This window comes from Carettochelys insculpta, chromosome 5 (genome assembly GCF_033958435.1).
Source record: "Carettochelys insculpta isolate YL-2023 chromosome 5, ASM3395843v1, whole genome shotgun sequence".
Lineage (NCBI taxonomy): Eukaryota > Metazoa > Chordata > Testudines > Carettochelyidae > Carettochelys > Carettochelys insculpta.
In genome coordinates this window covers 114,318,928-114,340,705 of record NC_134141.1, presented here as the reverse complement: position 1 = coordinate 114,340,705, position 21,778 = coordinate 114,318,928, and the positions used below count along the sequence as shown (strand labels likewise).

Sequence of the window (21,778 nt, the reverse complement as noted above, 5' to 3'; positions counted from 1 at the left end):
GCTTTCAAGGAGCAGGGAGAAAAATTATTCTCTTTAGCCTCTGATGATAGGAGGGAGGGATAGCTCAGTGCTAAACTCAGGGTTGTGGGCTCAGCCCTTGAGGGGGCAATTTAGGGACCTGGGGCAAATAGATATTAAAAAAAAAAAAAAAAAAAAAAATGATGGTGCTTGGCCCTGCCAAAAGGGCAGAGGACTGGACTTGATGACCTCCTGAGGTCCCTTCTAGCTCTATGAGATGTGACTAAAAGCAATGGGCTTAAGTTGCAGAAAGGGAGGGTTAGGCTGGACATCAGGAAAAATTACCTGTCAGGGTGGTTGATTACCAAAGTAAATTGCTTAGGGTAGAAACAGAATTTCCATCATTGAAGATCTTTAAGGCCAGGTTAGATCAATATCTAACAGGGATGATATTGATGGTGCTTGGTCCTGCTCCAAATACTTGGGACAGGACTTGATGACCTCTAGAGGCCTGTTCTAGTATTCTATGAAAGAGACTAGAAATATATTAATATTCTGACATTGCATCAGCTGCCAAGGGGATGTGATGGGAAAATATAACTCAGTACCAGCTACAAACAAATAATGCTTTCATTGCAAGTGGAGGTGTGTGTGTGTGGTTTTTGTTTTGTTTTGTTTTGTGTTTAATTTAAAACAAAAAAGATGTGTGCTACATGTGAAGTTGGGTAAAATGCCAGTGATCTGTGTTTTTGTTTTGAGCTGATTGCTCCGTGGTCAGCCTACCTCTGGGAATAAGAAGTACTTTTGTGGGGGAATTTATATGTCCTGTCATTTTGTAGAAAACTGTTACTTCTTGCTTTCAGCTGGAACTGTAGCCCTTTTTCAGACACAAATGTCACCAAGATGTTAACTGGCAGATATTACAAAGCTTGACAATGCTGGGTAGAAGCCTCAGAGACGTTAGGCTGTAGCTTCACAAAAAACACCCAAAAACCACAAACCAAAACCAACCAACTAAACAAACAGAAAACAAGCAGTCCTCTAGCACCTGAACGGCTAACATTTTATTTATTAGGTGATGAGCTTTCGTGGGTCTGGATATTGGGAGAGTAGGTGAGTCCAGGAGATGATTTCTGTTTAAATTAACACATGCAAAGAATGAATTAGAAATCTATTTTCTTAGGTAAAAGCTGCTCCGTACAGTTGCAATATCACATTTCCATACTGCTAAACAATGTTTCCCTTTATAGAACCCACAAAGCACTACTGCATGTCCTCAATACCAAAACACTGTTCTAGAAAGCCAAATTTTATTCAGAAGTGCATTTGCCACTAGTTTTAGAATAATCTTTAAAGAAAATACTTTGAATATTTGAAACCACATGAACAAAACTCCACTAAAAGAAACTTACAGTGGGAAGAAACTCTACAATTAGAAACTGCGCAAATTAAGGTTGCCACAGGAACCTGTGTTTGAGTTAAAGTGATAGGATTTTACAATTTCATGCTAGTTTTGTGACACCAAGAAACAATGGGAAGGACTGACATACTCGAATCTGTGAATCATAGAATATTAAGTTTGGAAGAAATCTCAGGAGGTCATCAAGTCCAACCCCTGCTGAAAGCTGGACCAATCTAAACTTCTCCACCCCACTTGCAATTAAATTTTATGATAATAGCTCAAGTGACCTAAAACTGTTGTAGCTGTTTTTAACCAAAAGGAAGAATATTGGGGCAGGGATTTGAGGTCCCTGTCATACATCCATCCTGAGCTTTGGAAAGATACTAATAAAGGACCATAGGTATCTACTGACAATACTCAATGTACAGGGAACATAACCAAAACCCCATTGCTTTAATCACTGGGAATTTGGGTTAGACAATGCACCAGAGAACAGTACTGTGGGCAGTTGTGTTTACAGAGGGCATAGACAGAGCATCTTTTCCATCTCTAAATTCTGTTTCTCTGCCTGAACACGAGGAAATAAAGCACATGGTGCTACAGGTTCAACTGCCCTCGTCAACTGACCGGTGCTGGACGAAAGAATTTGCCAGACAATGGGAGGTCAATATTTTCTAGAACACTAGCGATACTTCCACTGCTTACTGGGCTCTTACAAGACATTTAGGGGTAAATTACAGTTAAACAACAACCCAGAACACTGAGGGCCCACGACTGGTGGCTGTAAGCAAATTTTATGGGACCCCAGGAAACTTGGCCACACACATGGTAAGTGGTCGTCTGGCTAAGCAAAACCACGTCATATTATGGAGTTCACTGGACAAGAGAGTTCCAGACGAGAGAGATTCAACCTGTACTGGGTACTATATGCTGTCTCTGTAGCTTAGTGTGTGACCTTTTATGCCTGGCTAATAAACACACTCAGGCCTCCTGGACCTTTCCATGTTTGTTCTAGGAGCTTGGCAGAGAAAAGGATCCCAAATTAAAATATCTGCACTAAAGAAGAATTTATTTTTGACACAGCATCTCCAAGGACGAACTAGGCGAGCAGAGGATGTCAAGGAAGAGTTGAACTGAAAATGAGTTTGTATGACAGTCAATACATGCAAAATCATTCCCATACAAATGTAGTCATACAAGACAAGAAGATAAAAATGTTCTGTATGGGACACAGTGAAAATATCCATGCAAAAGGGAAATGTATCTGGTATACTGCCAGAACAACACACATTTTGCCTCAGAGAGGAGAGCAGATACTTTGTACAATGAATTCCAAGCAACAATCCATCCTGAAAAACATTTTCACTCACATATTATACATCAAGTCCAAAGAGCACTGGTGTGTCACCTTCCAGTGTAAAGAAGTGCTCTCGTTCCCTGCCAGCTTTATTTAATGCATCCTTAGAGCTAAGCAAATAAAAATGTCATCACCATTACACAGTAAATCTCTGCAATGCATATGAAAACAGTTGCTTGGAGGTCAACACAAATGTTTACTGAACTGTAATATCCTGCACAACAGGTGCAAGTGGTAAGAAGAGTCTTGTCTCAGCCTGTATCTGCTAGGGAGAGAACTGTGCTGGGAGGACTGTGGGTGGCTAGCTCAGGATTCTGGGACAGGAGAGAACCACTCTGTAGCTGGGAAGGCAAAGGGAGACTGGGTTGGACGAGCGCTTCCTGTAAGCTGTGTGCTTGTGCGCCTGCTCAGGAGAGATTCAAATGCTGCCCAGCTGCTTAGCATAGTGCCCACAACTAGGTTTTGTTTCTCTTGGTAGTGCACATTTGCACATGCCCAGGTGTACAGAGAAAAATGTATTCCTCGCACGGATGGTAAAGATTAGAGAGAATATTGGGCTGGACCCAAAACTTCTGCTGAAGGGCTGACTTTGAGATTCTGAGACAGACTGATGTAGAGCTGGAGAGAGGGCACATCTGGAGTTAAACAAATTGCAGCTAGGGAAAGGGAGATCCACATGGATTCCTGATGATCAAGTTGCCCCAAGAACAGTATATCAATAGACCAATCTGCATCTGAAGACACACCAGGGGAAAATCATGAGGGAGGCAGATTGTGACAGTAAGTTTCCCCCTTTCATCTTAGCCATGCCTGCATTTGCCACTCAGCTCTGATGTATATAAATCAGTGGCGCATCAACTGGTGCATGCCAGTGAGGAAGCAGTCCCCAGAACATATGACATCACTCTGACTACTGGAAGCCACAACTAGTCCAGAGAGTAGAGAGCAAGCTGCAGAGTGCCTTCAAACTGCCACACAATATCGGTCATTAATCGGCAAAATGAGTTAAGAGAAGCTTTGGTCTATTACAGATGTCAGATGGATTTACTTTGGCTATTTGAGCCATTCAAAAGGTTATTAGCAGTGAACACAAGACAGTAATCTCTGATTGGAAAATTCTTTACCTTGAGACTGTTATACGCTAGATCAGTATCACGGTCTGCATCCGCTTCATTCTTTGTTTCAGTTACCTGGATGGATTAAAAGACAAACACACATTTGACAGCTGGTTAGGGAAGCTGATGAACAGCCGATTTTCCAACTCAGGCAATCTGACTTTGGGGGCAGTTCTAGGTCACCTCCTGTGTTTGTTGCTGGCTGGTGGAAAAGTGCCACCAGAGAAAGCAACTAACCAAAAGACGTACTGTAAACAGGCATTAGGTGAAGTTCCATGGCCCAGGGAGTATGTAACAAGGGAAAAATTTACAGGGAAAAGGAAAAGAAGCGTTACTGTCCTTCATTTTCCCCACGCCAAGACTGTATTTAACTTAAGACCTTGTCTACACTAGAACTTACTTCTGTAAAACTTACATCACACAGACATGAACAACGCTCACCCCCAAGTGATGTACGTTATACTGATCTAAGCACCAGTGTCAACAGTGTTATGTCAGTGGGAGAGCCTGTCTTAGGAGATGGAGTATTTAAGCCAATGGGAGAGATCTCGTCACCAGAAGCACTCAGAGGAGCAGATTCTTAGCATAGATGTAGGACATTTTTGGATGCATTGTAAATAATATCAAAATATACTGTTAAAAAAGTAAATGAGAGAATTTGAATTTGATATTTGAATCTTTCCCAATTTCTTCTGGAGTTTTCAGAAAAACACCTCCTATTAGCAAAGGAGATAGCGGTTAAATATAGTGCACTATCTAAGTCTTGCTGAAAGGAAAGCACAATTCTTGTAGCTCAGAGACTCGTTAAATCAAAATCATATTTTACAGCAAGAGTGGTAGTTTGTCTCATTTCCCCACATGGCTCTGCCAGATGGCCCAACACCTTAGGGTCAAGAACAGAACAAGTGGCTTGAAGAAAACAAATGCAACGTTTATATTTACATTACAGCAGAAAAATATCATGTCCTTGGGGCCTAATGTTATTTCCTTATATTAATTCCAAGGTCAGCTGAAGGTGATGGAACATCTACATGTTACTGCAGAATAGTGCTCAACTCTGCAGTGCTCAGACTTCATCAACTGCCACTCTCCCACCTTTCCACTGAGGAAAGAGTCAGCATGGAAATACAATTCCTTACAGACCCACTAGTTCACTGTTCTATGACTAACAATTAACTAGAGACTCACAGGGTAGCCATGTTAGTCTGTAGCTGCACAAAAAACAAGCAGTTTAGTAGCACCTTAAATTTGTGAGTCTTTTTTTTTTTTGCTTGTTTTTTGTGAATTAACTAGAGGTGTGTCTATGCTGCAAAGGAAAACTTGCAGGCCCAGATCTCAGAGTCCGGATCTATTGACTGGGGCTCATGCTGCAGGGCTGAAGGTAGGATATAGAGGTGTAGGCTTTGGGTGCAGCCTGGGCTGTGACTCACTCCTCCCTCATTAGGTTTCAGGGCCTGGGCCCTAGTCTGAATCCAAACGCCTACATTGCTATTTTTAGCCCTCAGTCCAAGGGCCAAGAGTCAACTGAGCCAGGCTCCCAGACGCAGCACCACAGGTGGTTCTTCGCAGTGCTGACATTCCAAAGGCTTTAGTTTACAAAGACTCAAACGATAGTGAGATTTTAAAAACTGCTTCCCCTCCTCCTACCCCAGAACTGTTGGAGTTTTGCATACAAAGGAGTAAGGCCCAATAACTTTTAGCTCTGAGAAAAGCACATACAGTACCAGCACTGGAAGTCCAACCACAACAACAATCAGATGTAGAGTGAAGCTGTGAACAACTACAATATACCCAGACACAATAACTTTTTTTCAGAGCTACCAGAACCTAATAAAGAAGCAGGAGCTAAGGTTCATCAGGTGGTTTGACTTCTTTCGGTTCTCAGAAGGATCTTAGCTTGAGAAAATATTAACTGCTGAAAGGACAATGGACTTAAAACTGGGGTGAAGTTCCCTGTAACCACTACCTAACACCTACGTGGTCCTGACCAAACTGCAAGCAGGTCAGTGGCGCCAGACATTTGTGATGGTTTTTCCTTTCTCCTCCCTCTCACCAACAGAAGCAACTACCACCAAGAACAGTGTGATCAACTCCACAAAATTAGTCAGTGAGTTAATTAGTTAATTCCTTGCACCAAAACTCATCAATGAATCACTGAATGTTTTTGTGCACTGAGCCTGTTTGATGGAGAAATCCTGACACTCAGTTGGGATTACTGAAATCTGCAATTCTTGGATGTTTTATTCCATGAGTGGATGCGGAAGGCTTCACCTGCGTCAAAACATGAGCTAAGAGGAGCATGCAAGAAAAGCCCATTTTCCTGCCTATAACACCATGCACACATTATTGATATGTGAGAGGTGACAAGATTCTGGAGACTGGGACACAGCATGTAACAACAGTGATATCTAGAAAATCTGTATTCTGCTGGCTGTTATCCAGAGAGGATGAGGGTCTCTGAATATATTTCAGAGCCAAACATTTCCACCAAGGAGCCAAAACATTGAGCCTGCTACCTCTGTAATGCTATCACACTTTAAATATAAAAAGCAGCACTGAAGAACTGGAAACACTGACAGAAATGCAATTTTTGACTTTCCCTCTTCTGCTGGACTGTGAGGAACAAGTGACAGCTCGACTCAAATGACAACAATTCCAAACCAAAAACTGATCCAGAATTATTCATGCTCCAGAGCAGGAACTGCATGTTGAGGGGTGAACTTTCACAAGGACATTAATCTTGGAAATGGACAGATATATGAATGATTCAGCACCTTGACTCATGGGAAAGAACACTACTAAAAATTTATGAGGAGGCTTTCGAGGGGCAAAGGGGGACAAAATGTTTAGGGTTTTGACTCATTTATAATTAACTCCTTAAGAGTCACAGGTCAGCCTTCGAATAACTTAGAAATACGAGGGAGCAATTTATGGCCCGTTTATTTGAATTTTGGCTTCTAAATCTCTATTAATGAATGGAAATTGTTTGTTAAAACAGTTGTTGATCTCTTATGATGACTTCCTGCAGTCACCAAAGGGAATAATTTTATTGATGTTCAATAGGAGTATCTGGCTGCACTGAATTAGAGATAATTGATATCACTTTTGTTGATTTTGCTACTGCTTTTATAAATGGACATAAGGATCTCCAGCTCAAGAGAAATAACTGGAATGGATACCTGAAAAACATGCATTAAAACTGGTAAAACAACGTATTTATGAAACCAAGGACCGTAATAGATTCCATACTCATCTGCTGTTGGCCACACTGTTTACTGAACTACGCAGCTATATAATGTACTGTTGTATGTATTTTGTCATAAAAGGAGCACTGTTTAACAAGAACACCACCTATCATAATGGGCTCTGAAATAGCTAATTCACAAAGGTTCCTTCTGCTGAAGAAGGGGACAACATGTAGGTTACCTTTAAAAGTTGACCTATATTATCTGTGGGGTTTGTGAAAGCACAATTTCGCTCTGTCAGAAAGACCAAGTGGTGCTCTCTCAGATACCATTGTTTCGGTTAATATTGGGTAACCATGTGTCTCATTTTAGACGGCACAGCCCCATATTTCGGGCACCAGGGAGACATCCCATTTTATTTTAACAAAGGGGCTAATTGCCACATATTTGCGCTGCTGCTGGGAGTGTATGAGCGCGGCTGCCACCTGGTTCCCAGGTCCCTGAAACTTGGGGGAGATGCACAGGTGTGGCTGCTGCCTGGCTCCCAGCTACCCACCACTCATGGGAGCCGGGCAACTGACAAGGCGCTGCTGCCTGGCTCCCAGCTCCCTGCTGCTTGCAGGAGTTGGGAACCGGACTGGTGTGGCTGTGAATGGCTCCTGGCTCCCTGCAGCTGGGGGAGCCAGGAGGAGCATGGCAGGCTGCTGCCCCTTTCCCGGCTCCCTACAACTCCAGGGGGCCAGGAGGAACACTGGTGCGGGGTGGGGTCACCTGTGGGGCCACAGCCCGTTCCTGGCACCCCAAGGCCTAGGGCACCCAGGAGCTGCAGCTCCTCACCTCAGCCAGGGAGCTCCCCCTCCCAGCGGGGTGGGAGCCCCCACAGGGCAGGCGTTGCCTGACTCAGGGTGAACATCTGTCTCTTTTCAGTTGGGATACCCCCTCTCCCACAGGGTATCCCATATTTAGCCTAGGGGAATATGGTCACCCTAGTTAATACTTGTGGGTAAACACAGACCTTTTAGAGAACCATACTCATAAGGCCCCAAATACAGGAAACTATTTCGTTTTTTAAAGCAACTCAGACACACTTCACAGTGATGTTGGAGAATAAACTCTGATAATGACTATACCCCACTGATGTTTTGCCATCTATTATCTGAGGACTGGTCTAGACTTAAAAAAATAGATCAACCTAGATAAACTGCTCAGGGCTTTAAATATTTCTGGGACTTAGCTCTGTAGTTAGGGTGACCTAGTCTCCAGTGTAGATGAGTCTAGGCTACATAACAATTCTGCTAATCTAATTACCATGCCCCTTAGATTAATGGGAGGTTGGACTTCCCTGGTTCAACACCCTCAGGACCTCATTGGTCTGAGGGACAAACGGAGATCAATACCAAGTTCCCTGCCACCAGCCTGGCGAGGCTCCCAACCATTGGCCTGGCTAGGTTGCTGGCTCCAGGTCCCAACCACCAGACTCCTGGCCACCAGGGATCTCTGCTCCAGCAACAGTTGCCAGCCCAGAGAGTTGTGGTTTAGAGAGGTTCAACCAGTACATCAATGGAAAATCCTTTTGTCTATGTAATAGGCGGCTATATTCTATCATTACAGTGGCATGGCTACAGAGCAGACACCCTGAGAGATGGAAAAGGTTGCAATAATGTACAACTATTACTGAACTCAGTCTTGAAAATACAGAGGTATAAAACACCCAGTTTGGGGCATACGCCTACCTTCTGTCTGTAGAATGCCTACTATACCTGAGGGTACTAAAGTCAGCATCTCCCCCACATTCATTCCTAACATTGAACTCCTGCATCCACATGCAGGCTCAGAACCAGTCTGGTTTTCAAAAGTGCTGGGTATCAAACCCAACAAGAATGAAGGACACTTAGCACGCAGACAATCAGGTCACTTACTTATGTGACTCAAAAATATTTAGTTACCAAGTTTCAGGCACCCACGTTTGAAGATGCTGGCCCACATTAGCAACAAGAACAGAGTGTGCTAGTCTCATGTTTGTAAGACTCACACATGTAGGTATGGACAGCACCTTGCCTTGCCTCCCGTTATTCAGGCTGCCTTTTCACATGCAGGTCTCGAGATATTACTACTGAGTTTGCAGGTAAATTTCCCATAGGATTAGTAAACATGATCAATGGTAGGTGGCCTTGTTACACTACAGACTGACAGCTGTTGCAGGGTGAGGTGTCCCTGTGGTGGGATAAATCATTCAACACTGATTTCAAAACCATCACTCATGGGGAGGAGGTGGCAATAAAATACAATGATATTGTTACTCATGGGTGAACAGCAGAGTGATATATGCATGCAGAGACAATGAATTATTTTGCTGGGTAGACTTTATATTCTGTAAGAAAATGGCTGTATCTGATAGCATAGGCATCCCCCTGTTTTAGGAGATGAAATGACTCAGGCAGGCTAAGCTAGCAAAGGTAAGTGAGACTCTTCTCTCTGGATATATGTCCCTTTGAACATCTAAATTAGACTCTGATTAGGATAATCTTTGAGGAAACAACTTACTTCCCTTGCTCTCAGGATTCCATCAAGACACTATATGAGTACTTTTTAATTAGATGACAAAGATCACATTTAAGGAAGCTCCTGAATACGCAGTAGAACTTCTAAATAGATAAACAGATACATTCCAAATCCGCAAAGAATGATGATAGTTTTGACATTAGCTCTTACAATGTATCTCAGGGAAATGCAAATCCATGATGGATCGTGAGCTGGGGGCATGTGTCTCAGTAGTCTAAACATGGTATTCCAGAAAGAAAGGATGGTACATTGGTACAGGTGTTAGCCTGGGACTTGGGAGAGCTGGGTTCATGTCCCTGCTCTACCAAGGACTCACCATTTGACCTGGACAAAGTCATTTAGTTTCTCTCTCTGCCTCAACTCTTCATGTAAAAATGGGGAATATATTAAACAATGTGGGTCTCTCAGATACTAAGATAATTCAGCCATGAAAGTACCAATGATGGTGTTCTACATACTTTGAATCATTGGAGCCGAGCCACTGACTTCAAAACTCGCCAAGTTAATTCATCTCATTACCTGCTGACATACATGGAACACCACATTTCACTGTGTGAGGCTGCATCTGTTGGATGACATTTTAAACTGGGTTTGGACAACAGAAGTATTTTCCTAACAGCAGGGACTGCCCAGGTGCTGTTAGCTTAAAAATAAAATCACCTTGTTCACTGCTGTAAATGGTGTCACGCAACTATCATCTGCACAGATGCTGCCCTCCAGTCCGGAAGTGGTCACTTGGCCTCCATTCTCTAACTTCGAAGAGACTGCATTTCAGTGCTACTGTATGGGTCTATAATTTTTATTACAGTTGGGTTCTTTATGATGAAAACTGTTATAGAGCATCCAGTAAACCTGACTGGAGATTACACAGTTTAAGGTTGGAAAGGATAATTTGGTTACTGAGTATGGCTTCCTTTAAGAGGATTGTATGACTGTATCTTCCCCTCAATGGGGCCACTCTCAATATAAAAGGCTTCTTATGAGTTTGTCAAAACCTTTCTGCTGGCTAACGGTCCGGAACTGACGAAGGTTTTTCTCCTCATTTCCAAGATGAGTTTGGCTTCTTTTAAGGCCATTGCACAAAACCTTAAATCACACATTGCATTCCCAAAGGCACTCAAGGAAAGCAAATTATGATATGAAATCTAATATTAAAACGAATAAAAGGGCATTTTTTGTACCTGTGATTTCTTTTTCTCCAGCTGGGTTTGCAGTTTCTTTCTTTCTTGTTCAAGTTCTCTCACTCGCTTTTGTAGCTTCAGAAACAGAGTCATATCCATAGCTGCTTTATCCAAACCAACATCCTACATGGGGGAAACAGGGGCGGATGTGGGGGGAAGAGAATAATTTTAGAAACTCAGAGCATTAATGAATAGATTTGGGGGAATAACTGTATTGTTTGGGTTTGTTAGCAACTACAAACAGTTAAATTGTTTTGGGTCTACCAAAACTAAAACTTTCAAAAGTGTTGGTAAACTAAAAAGTCAAAACAAATTTAGTTTCGGGCCAAATAAAAATTTTAAATTGAAACTTTTTGTTTCAATTTTGAGCTTTCTTAACATGTTTTTTTTTTAACAAAACAAAACATTTCAAAATTAACATCTATTTCAAACCAAAAAAAAGTGTTATTTTTTTCCCCCCCAAAGATTTGGATACCCATTGGCCCAAAACAATCTGGCAAAACTGACATGTATTTTCGCAACGTTTTGGTGACATTGAATCTGCATTGCTTCCCGCTCAAGTGGTGAACCTACCACACAGCACTACATGGGATATGTGCTCCTCTGTATGTTCATGTCACTTCAAATACTTAACACAAGAGTTGAAAGACATTTCCACATTTTGAATGACCAATAATGATATTGAGGTAACACATTATCTTAAGGTTCCAATCAGAAATGGGTTAGAAAAGGTTAATGAATGATTAATGGCCATTTTGACAAATTAATCAATTGTTATATAGTCCCGTGAGTCAATGTGGTACTTATAACAACCTATAAAACTCTCTGCTGATTGGCTTAAAATCACCTATGAGACATACTAGTGTATATAGCAGGCTTACAAAATACATTGATCATTATTAACACCTCAGATGTACTTGTAAATGGAGCATTAACGCCAAGGTGTGAGCAACACTGAGGTGTTGGTATTGTCTACAGACCCCAATCCAAGTGTGGCAGGTAAGGGATTATACGAACGGGGAAGCTAAATCATGGAGTGAAGAAGTTATTTGTTTCTAGTCACAGACCAGACAACGGAACTCAAAGCATCCCATTCTAGCATGAGACTCCATCTTAAATATGAAGTGTCCTGTTTATACAACTAGTCCACGCCTCTGATAGAGTGTAAACAAAATATACCTCCACTTCCTGCAATAATTAGTCACTTCCCATAAAAAAGGCAGATATTTAACTATACTGAGATATTTAAAACTGTTACTGAGAGGATGTGTTGGCTGGCAACAATTTGAAAAAAACAAAACAAAGGAAACAGCTCTTTAGGAGGTTTGTACTGTAATATAATTTGGTATCCCTTGGAACAGAAGATGCTATAGAAGCATAAGGTTACAATCAATATTATAGTCAGTCATAAAATTAACAAGAATCATTCCTTGTGTGAAAAAAGAAGGAGTCTCCGTTTCTCACTGGTCATATTTCATGTTCAAAGCTGCACTTTTCTCTATGAGCTCCATTTCAAGTGAGACAAACCAATTATTCCTTCTTGACTAGCCAAACTCATATATAGATCCTTAGCCCATCTGACTTATAGTACCTCCACTTGCTGTATTGCATCCTCTGTGTCTCCTATCTCAGATGTAGAGACTGATGGACAGTTGGAATCAGACTCTAGACTGCTCTGGTTAGACGGATTCCTTCTATGACCTGGTGTTTGCTATTGAAAAGAAAAAAAGAATAATAGACTGATTTATTAGAGAAGACACTGTACTCAGGATTGTGTAAACTGTACTATGTAAAATATTTGTATTGACTTAGATAAAATATTTTTCAATATTAAGAGGACTGTGATAAGAGGGTTTACTTTTTGCTTAGAGTTGGGTTTCATGTTCTGTTTCTCATGCACTAGTACATTTTACAAGAGGGGGCATTTAAGCAAAACACAGTTTAAAATAACAAAAACCAAACACACACAATCACAGTCAACAACAAAAGTATTATGCACCAGACACCAATTTTCTCACATATTTTTACAAGATTCTTTACCACATGTAAATTAAGCTACTCCATTTGTGAGGTTTGGACACATACATCTGAGTTTTGAGCCTAATAATTATCAACATATTCTTATTGTTTTCTTTTAAATGCTCAGTCTTTGAACTGGTTGACAGCTTTCCATCATAACTAATTACCAATGAGGCTACTGATAAAACTCTAGCAAGGCTGAATCTAAAACTTATTGACTTTTATATTTTTAAAGCCACAATGGTTTTCTTAAAAGTGAAAAACACACTGTGTGTCTGTGCTGCTGAAATAGCGAACATCAAGACAAAACTCTGTTTATGGGGAATCCATATTCGCAACCAAGTGGCTATCAGAAGCCATCCATTTCTTGAAAAGTTACTCTCCACCTAACTTCAGTCCATGATTTCCTCCTTCAGAAATATCAACATAAAGGAATTCTATTATAGCATTTTTCCCATCAAATGAGCTCGGTGGCATTATCCAGCTACCAGTAACATACAAAGGGCATCAGAGGGCAGGGGTAATGTAAAAGTCTCTTCCGTTACCTTTATAATAACCATCTCATCCCTCAAATTGTCATATCTCTGCTCCAGCCTTGAATACTCCTTTACCAGGTTCTGATAACGAGACCTCTCCTCTTCCAGCTCCTTCTTCATCAGGAGATTTTCTTCAATGGTGTTTTGAGCAAATTCATCTTTAAAAGATACATATTGAACTATGATGCTCAGTTCTGAATTGATCTCTTACAGGCAACTGCAATATGATTTATAGCAGAACAAAATGCTCTCTTTTAAGAGGCTTTTTTGTGATCTTACACTCTAATTTAGTGAATATACAGTAACAAACCTGTGGCCAGCTAGGAATTTCATGGTTGTCACCACACTGCACAGAACAGCTATTTGGAACTTCATAGACTGCAGTTAAAAAAAGATCTCTAATACTCCTGCTCCAAAAGCAGAGGTCTCTACCAGCTGAGCAAAGGATAATCTCCTTTAGTTATTTGAAATAAAACTTCTATGGTACATGAAAGAGTAGTCTGATTCTATCCAGAAGAGGGAAGCAGTGCATATACAGAACATATTAGCCATATTACCATACAGAAATGTCTCATTTATACATGTTAGGTATCAAGTGGGAAAACTATGCAAGCATACTATTAAATACTGTTGGTAATGGCAAGGTAACCAAACTAGAGGTGATGGGTGAGAGAGAAAGAATCCCTAATAAGAGAAAAACAATGAGAATTCCTGTGGCACCTTACAGACTAACAGAATTCTTGGAGCATAAGGTTTTGCGGGCAAAAACCCACTTCAACAGATGCATTGGAATGGAGACTCCAGAGGCAGGTCTAATTACACAGGCTCATGAAAAGAGGGCAATACCAATGAAGAGGAAGGCCAGAGTTGATGAGGTCAATTCAGTCAAGGAGGATGTGGCCCTCTTCCAGCAGCTGATATGGAGAGAAACGGCTTTTGATGGTGTCAAATTTACAAATGAATTGCAGCTCTGCAGTTTCTCTTTGGAGTCTGTTTTTGAAGTTTTTTCATTGCAGGATGGCTACTTTTAAATCTGCTCCCGAGAGTCCAGGGAGATTGAAGTGTTCTCCGACAGGATCTGTATGTTACCATTCTTGGTATCTGATTTGTGTTTGTTTATTCTTTTACGCAGAGACTGTCCAGTCTGGCCAATGTGTATAGCAGAGGGGCATTTATGGCACATGATGGCATATATTACATTAGTAGATGTGCAGGTGAATGAGCCCCTGATGGTGTGGTTGATGTGGTTAGGTACTGTCATGGTGTCACTGATGGAGATATGTGGGCAGAGCTGGCACCAAGGGTGGTTGCAGGGATTAGCTCCTGAGTCAGTTACCGTGGTGTGGTCTATAGTTGCTGGTGAGAATTTGTTTCAGGTTGGCAAGCTGTCTGTAGGCGAGGACCGGCCTGCCTCCCAGCATCAGTGAGAGTGAGGGATCATTGTCCAGGATGGGTTGTAGATCACTGATGATGTGCTGGACAGGTCTCATCTGGGAGCTGCATGTGATGGCTAGTGGTGTTTTGTTATCTTCCTTCTTAGGCCTGTCTTGTAGCAGGTGGCTTCTGGCCACACATCTAGCCCTGTCAGTCTGTTTCCTCACTTCAGCAGGTGGGTATTGTAGTTAGTCTATAAAGTGTCACAGGACTTCTCTTTGTTTTTGCAGATACAGACTAACACGGCTGCCCCCTGATCCTAATAAGAGAACTCTGGTATTGCAGGATTACTCTGTACAAAAGTTGGTTTTGCTATTCCATACATTTAAAAAAAATCTCTAAAGTGATATTTACTAAGTGCTACTCACAAGACTTGTTGAATTAAAACAAGCACCATCTCTGTAACTGCATGCATACTTCAAAAATATTAATACTTTCCTATTGCATAGAACACCATGGGCATTTTAAAGCAGTTTATTTTTACATGTGACTTTAGTGATATCAAAGAACTCTTTTCCTAAACAAAATGAATGTCTCCCTGTTATTTGAAGAAAAACCCAGCCCTGACAACAGTTAAATTACCATTTATTTTTACATAGCCAGACCTTAAAATTACCACCGCAGAGTTCGCACACCCTGACAAGAGTGCTTCTGTTCACTCTCATAATTTGGCACTTTTCCTCAAAGCTTCAGCTCCTGGAATCACATGCTTACAGAAGAATCCCAGCTTTCATTTTGGTCAGTCCAAAGTTTCTGGCCCACATGACTGCCAAGAAAAACTTGGAAACAAAGCCCAAAGGCTCAAAAACCAGCTGCCTCAGTCCCTGGCACTTCCTTGCTGGGAGGTTGTGGAGCCCCTATCCTCCACTCAAGAGACTACAGAGCCCCTATCCCTGGTGCCTCACTGTGGGGCAGCTACCCTCACCACTGAAGAGTCCTGACATGTTTCTCTTAGTAACTAGCTGAACAAGACATAGGACTGAGTGGATGTGAGGGCACTCACGTTTTACATTTGTTTTGTTTTTTTGAATTCAGTTATGTAACAAACACCTGAACTTGTAAGCTTTCCTTTCACAATACAGATATGACACTATAATACTTTTATAAGTGAATTGAATAATACTATTTCTTTTATCATTTTTAGAGTGCAAATATTTATATTATAAAGTAAGCAGTGTAGACTTTGTATTCGGAGTTGTAATTGAAATCAATATATTTGAAAGTGTAGAAAAACATCCAAAAAGTTTAATAATTTTAAATTGGCATTCTATTGCTTGACAGTGTCATTACAACTCCAATTAAAAATTACATTCAGTTTAAAAAAACTAGAGTTAATCCCAGGAATTAACTGTGATTAACTGACAGCCGCAGTCTAAAATTCACACTGACCAGGTAGTTCAGGAGCCCAAATAACTGGATTGATTTTCAAGAGTGCTGAGCGCTCAGCTACTGCAATCTACTCAACAAAAATAAAGAAAAGTCTTGTGGCACCTTACAGACTAAGATTTTTTGGAGCCTAAGATTTCATGCGCAAAGATCCGCTTCGTCAGATGCGTTTAATGGCAATTTTACAGGCAGGTCTAAATATTATTATTATTATTATTATTATTTAGAACTGCCTCTGGAATCTCCACTACCTTCATCTGATGAAGTGGATCTTTGCCCACGAAATCTTATGTTCCAAAAAAATCTGCTAGTCGAAAAGGTGCACCAGGACTTCTTATTGTTTTTGCAGCTACAGACTAACATAGCTAACCCTCAGATACTTTTCATCACTCAATCTACACAACAGGCATTTCTCGTGCTCACCACTTGAAAAAGAAAATCACATGTCCTGTTTAGGTGTCTAAATATGAAGCTCAGACCTTAATTTTTGACAATCTAAGTCTTAAGAATAGCAGTCAGTCAGCCAGGATTAAAGTGCATGGACAGAGGTCCACTGGAAAGCTTCCAGAGAGGCTGCCTAATTCTAGCTAATGGTAAAAGGCGCTGAAAAAATTCACCTCAAATTGAAGCCAATATATTTTGCTATGTTTGATTTTTATCCCCTTAATGTTGGATCTGCTTATTACAATGAGGTGTACATCATGAATGCAAGTGATTAATTCAATATGTCCATCTCCTAGGGTTGTGTATAATACATGTGCAAAGAAAATCCTGTATCAAAATGAAAGCTGAAGAGAGTCTGATAACAAAACAAACACACACCAACACATGAAAAGGTTGTTTCACGGTTGTTTCACGTTTAGTTCTCTTGCACTTTAAATTTGTGCTTAAAAAATCCACTTTGTTCTGTCGCTTCAAGATGCTATGTATCATTGTCCAAATAGTACTGTTTGAACACCTCTGCATCTAGGCTCTCACCCGGCAGCATTGAAAGGCTGTCTGCCCTCCGCCCCCACTTCACAGTCATCCTGATGAAATGCTGAGATCTAACTGAATGGACTACATTCCGTGTTTAATCCCTCACTGATGAGATCAGGTTCTGTCTTATTCCCTGATAGTACAGGAAGAGAAGAACTGTTTGGACAACAAAAATTTTTATCAAAGAAATAAAGGATGCGAGAAGACTGGTGTATTTTCATTTATGAGCCTTTGCTGGGGCAGACAGGAGAAACTAATTCCATAAAAAACCTGCTTCATCCCAGTTTATTGCAAGGGTTATGAAGCCATAAACCCTTCCTCTTACCTTCAGATTGACAGCGGATTCTGTTGTTAAGCTCCTCTTTTTCTTGTTTCAAAAGAGCATTCTCCTCTTCTAGGTCTGATACCCTCTAAGGAAGAAACAAAGCAAAGTTAAATCTCTTGCAGGAAACTCAAGGTCAGACTCTCTTCGTGGAGATTAAGATTTGCACTCACCCCTTGTACCCTCTTTTCCTTTTTTGGGGAAGGTTGGGGAAAAGGCTGATTCGGGTTTTTGGGGGTTTTTTTTGTTTTGTTTGTTTGTTTGTTTTTTTAAACAAACATCTTTTTCTTCTTGACATTCTGGAGCTATTTCCACTGCAACTGCAGCATGACTGGTTAAAAAAAAAAGATTAGCTGCAACTGAAGGGTGTTTATTCTCAGTATAAATTGTCTCAGGCACACTTGTGGTTATTGCAATATCTCAACTCAAAAAGGTCAAGTTGGTGAATTGTACCCATTTTACTGAATAAGAACACACTACACACTAGTCGTGGGGCTCCAACTGTTGATTATGTCATCCAAATATGGAAAAGCCTATGCTCAATATTAAGTAAAACTGTACCACTCTGAAAAATTACAACATTGACTTTGTTACAATATTCTGTAGTTACTCCTCCCATGTAGGATCACCATTACGCAGCAGAATCAAAAAATCAGACAAAATGAGCATCTGCCAGGTATAGATTTTTTCATGGCACTTCCAAGTGCCATTTGCAGCTTTTACAAGCACAGGATACAAAGTGTCCAAGAGGACAACGCAGTGACATTCTGAGGATGTGAGAGGAGACAAAGTATAGATGCTGAAGGTGTGAAAGAGGTCAGAAAGGTAAAAAGGAACTGAGAAACGGAACAGAGAAAAGGAACAAATAAAGCAGAAATAACACGCCATTGCTCTGGGTATACTAAAACGGAGGAAGAATGGTACACAATATAAATAAAACCAGAATGCTAGGCAGAACTGTAAACAGTGTTACCAACCATAGGAGCATTTCAGCACACCTACCAATTAACAGGGGGATTTAGAGGTAAAATGAAGAGAAAAAAATGTTCTCCAACAGAAAACACTTTGCAGAAGATAGACATTTTCCAGCTGCTGGGTCTAGGTCCTTACACGGAGTTTATAACCATGGCAGTTAAGTGCCTGACAAAGGAAATACTACATATCTCAAACTTTCTATAAACTTTGAAATTTTATGTTCATGCGCACTCACCGAATTTTATATTTATATTATACACATTCTGGGGTAAGAACTGATTTACTCAGTTTTTACCGCAACGAGCACAATAGCTTCCAATACTGATCAGGACCTCTAGATGTTTCTGTGGTATAAATAGGTAATAAACCAGTAGTAATTCTTCCTTATCATCAAACTGTAACTGACTAACTGTTGATGTCTGTATTGATCGAGCATTAAGAAACCCTGCTAAACATGGAAGTTAAAAGAAATGTTATTTAAGACATCAGACAAATATTACGTGGGATACTTCCATTGCTGGCGTGAAACTAGCAGCATTACTCCATCTACTTAATCAATTTGTCCTTGGCTTTGTTATACTGGTAAACCATGTCTTAAATGGATGAGGCTTCTCAGTTACAGTTAACTAGTAGGGACCAGAGCAGCCTCCATGGCTGTCTCCCCAGCTGCCCCATCTTTAAACCGTTAAACCTACCATTTAACTAGTAAACCAATTAAATGGTATTTTACCTCCCTAGCAGGACCACCCACCCCCCGTTTAGTCATTTGGCAATGGTGTTACCTCTGCTAGCACAGCATGTCCAGTTCTGGTGATCACACTTCAAGAACAATGCTGATAAATTGCAGAAGGTTCAGAGAAATGCCATGAGAATGATGAAAGGATTGGATAACATGGCTGATAGCGTTAGATGAAAGGAGCTTAGGCTATATGAGTGATTTGATCAGTCTATAAGTACCATAATAGAGGGCTTGTCAGTACAGCAGACAAAACTTCAAAAAGAACTGAAAGTTGGACGTCGAAATATGAATTACTTTGGGGAAGATCTCTAGCATGCATTATTGCAGGAGATCTCAATAGATTATTCAATATTATTCTACAAATTTATGAAGAACTAAGCATTTCCACTTTGAGACCTTGACTTTAGTATCTGGTACCTCTGCTTTAGAGCTGATTGCATGGTACAGCCCTACATTACATACCTTTACAGCTGCATGAAAACCGGCTAAAGTACCACGTTCCCTTTATGAAAGTAACCCACAAAAGCTGGAAATGGAAAAGAGATTTTGGAGCCTGAGGTCCATCTTCAGTTGGAGAAAGAAAATAATAGTATATAGATGAGCTGTCACAACAGAAGCACACATAGCCAGAAGCTATCCTTTATCCTTGCTAAATCTGAAATGAAAGCTCATTCACATCAGACTTAATGGGTCTTACTAACTGCATTCCTGTTTCCATAGGAAAGAGAATTGGGAATTTATCAACATTCATGTTTCAGAGAAATGTGATGAGAACAGAAAAGTCCATTTCATGTAGGGGTAGGTGAATAGAACATGTTGTGCAGCAACAATGCTGCAGAAATTCCTTTTCTTGTTCGAATCACATTTCCTTTTGGATCAGATTTCAAGAGACACATAGGTACCTAGAGCGAAGTAGCTGGATTTCTTCAAGCACTCAGCCCCAAGCAGATCCCATCGAGAACTATTTTACCTGTTTACATGGTGGAGGTTGTTGGATGTGAAGCAGTTTTAAAAATCCGATCCTTATTTTGGGATCTATTTGAAATCTGGCCCCAGTTGTGAGTGCTCAGCACTTGTCAAAGACTAGCTCTTTAGGATGGAAAAACATATCCAGCTTGTCCAAAAAAACCTGAACTTTACTAGCTTATGAATCTTCCCAAGTCACCAGAAATTCCTGCTGCATATCTCTTGAAATATTTAAAGAGCAGTTAAAGTAGACCCTGATCCTGTGAATGAGATGAACTACCCCAAAAGTGGGAAGATGGCACAGAAAAGCCAATAGAGTAAGCTTTCGGAACAGACTCTGCAGTTAAATCAGAACTAAAATGACCTTGATCACGTTGGCAGCCGTCACAAGTCCAAAAAAGCGAAGGACACTGTCAATCTGATCTAACTGGGAAAAGAAAGTTTTCAGGTGATACTTATACTAAAATCTAAAGAGAATGCATTCCTGATGATGTGCGCACCTACAGTGCACACTGCTGTACTAGGAGCATAGGGAGTCAATCATCAGTAACTAGCAAAGCCCTACTTTACTAACAAATAAATAACACTTACCACCCCTAGAGGGCCCTCCCTTCCATGATCTCTAAGTGTTTCAAGAACATGACATAAGGTTCATGACATTCTTGTGTGATAGGGAATTATTAGGGCTGGTCAAAAATCTTGAGCAAAACTTTTTGCAGTGGAAAACTGGGTTTTCAACCACATGAGAATTTTTGTGGATTGTGTCTGTTTTCCCCCAAGAATGTTGTTTTGCTATTTGGGGAGAAAAAAAATGAAAAATTTGGCTAAGTGTATTTTTCCAATTTTTGGCAGTTTTCAGTTGACAGCTTTCATGTGGGTTTTAGCAATGAACTTCTGTTAAATGATTGGAGCAATCTTGCTTGCACTTTAGCACAAATTTCTCTGGCTGGGTAGCTCTTCAGCAGATGAGGCCCATACAACACAATAAAATTCCCTGCTTTCCCACTGGCAAGGAACTGGAGGAAATAACAGGAAGCTGATTTTCAATGTGAGAAGAGGTAGTTAGAGAGACAGTATCACACACTACTTAGTTGGTGCAAGCAAACAGAGGCCACATTCTGAAACTGAGCTATTCATTACATGGGTAAGTACCAAAAATTTCTCCTGGCCTAGGCACTGACAGAGCAAGCAGAGAAGAGCCCTATGTTTTTGTACCTCTGAAGTGACTTCCCTGTCTACTACTTAACTGAGCCTTTTTCTAAATAACCACATGGAATTATAAGAAAAAACAACCAACCGAAGTATTTTCCCCAGTTGCACCTCCAGAAAAAAAGCATCCTTTGATGCTCTGATGGTGCCTGCTGTAACTAGTTAATGGATTGCCTCCTATGCCAAGAGGTAACAATTAATTGGGCTTTCTGGAAAGCAAACACATTGATTTTTGCCTTTTTCATACCTACACCTGGTACAGGAAACAGCTGAGCAATACAAAGAAACAGAAAACAAAATAATAAAGGTGCCTGTGATTGCTTTTGCAAATAAGGCAAATGTGTACAAAGTGTGTTTGTTCTAAGCATCCCTTCGAAAAATTTGTAATAGGTTTAATTGGAAAGCTTTGGCTGTTTGAGTTATTTGATAAGGTGGCTCTCATAGTAATTCATCA

The 21,778-nt window shown here is 40.7% G+C and overlaps 1 protein-coding gene across 1 annotated transcript in view; it reads right to left on the bottom strand.

Annotated features, from left to right (window-relative positions):
* Positions 1-21,778, bottom strand: part of MYO5B (myosin VB) — a 375,576-nt gene that overhangs the window by 55,572 nt on the left and 298,226 nt on the right. The window contains exons 23-27 of the mRNA XM_074995787.1: positions 17,439-17,523; positions 13,325-13,473; positions 12,352-12,471; positions 10,761-10,883; positions 3,842-3,907 (exon numbers count right to left, since the gene is read on the bottom strand). Of these exons, the coding sequence (XP_074851888.1) occupies positions 3,842-3,907; positions 10,761-10,883; positions 12,352-12,471; positions 13,325-13,473; positions 17,439-17,523 (543 nt within the window). The remainder of the gene's footprint in view (positions 1-3,841; positions 3,908-10,760; positions 10,884-12,351; positions 12,472-13,324; positions 13,474-17,438; positions 17,524-21,778) is intronic.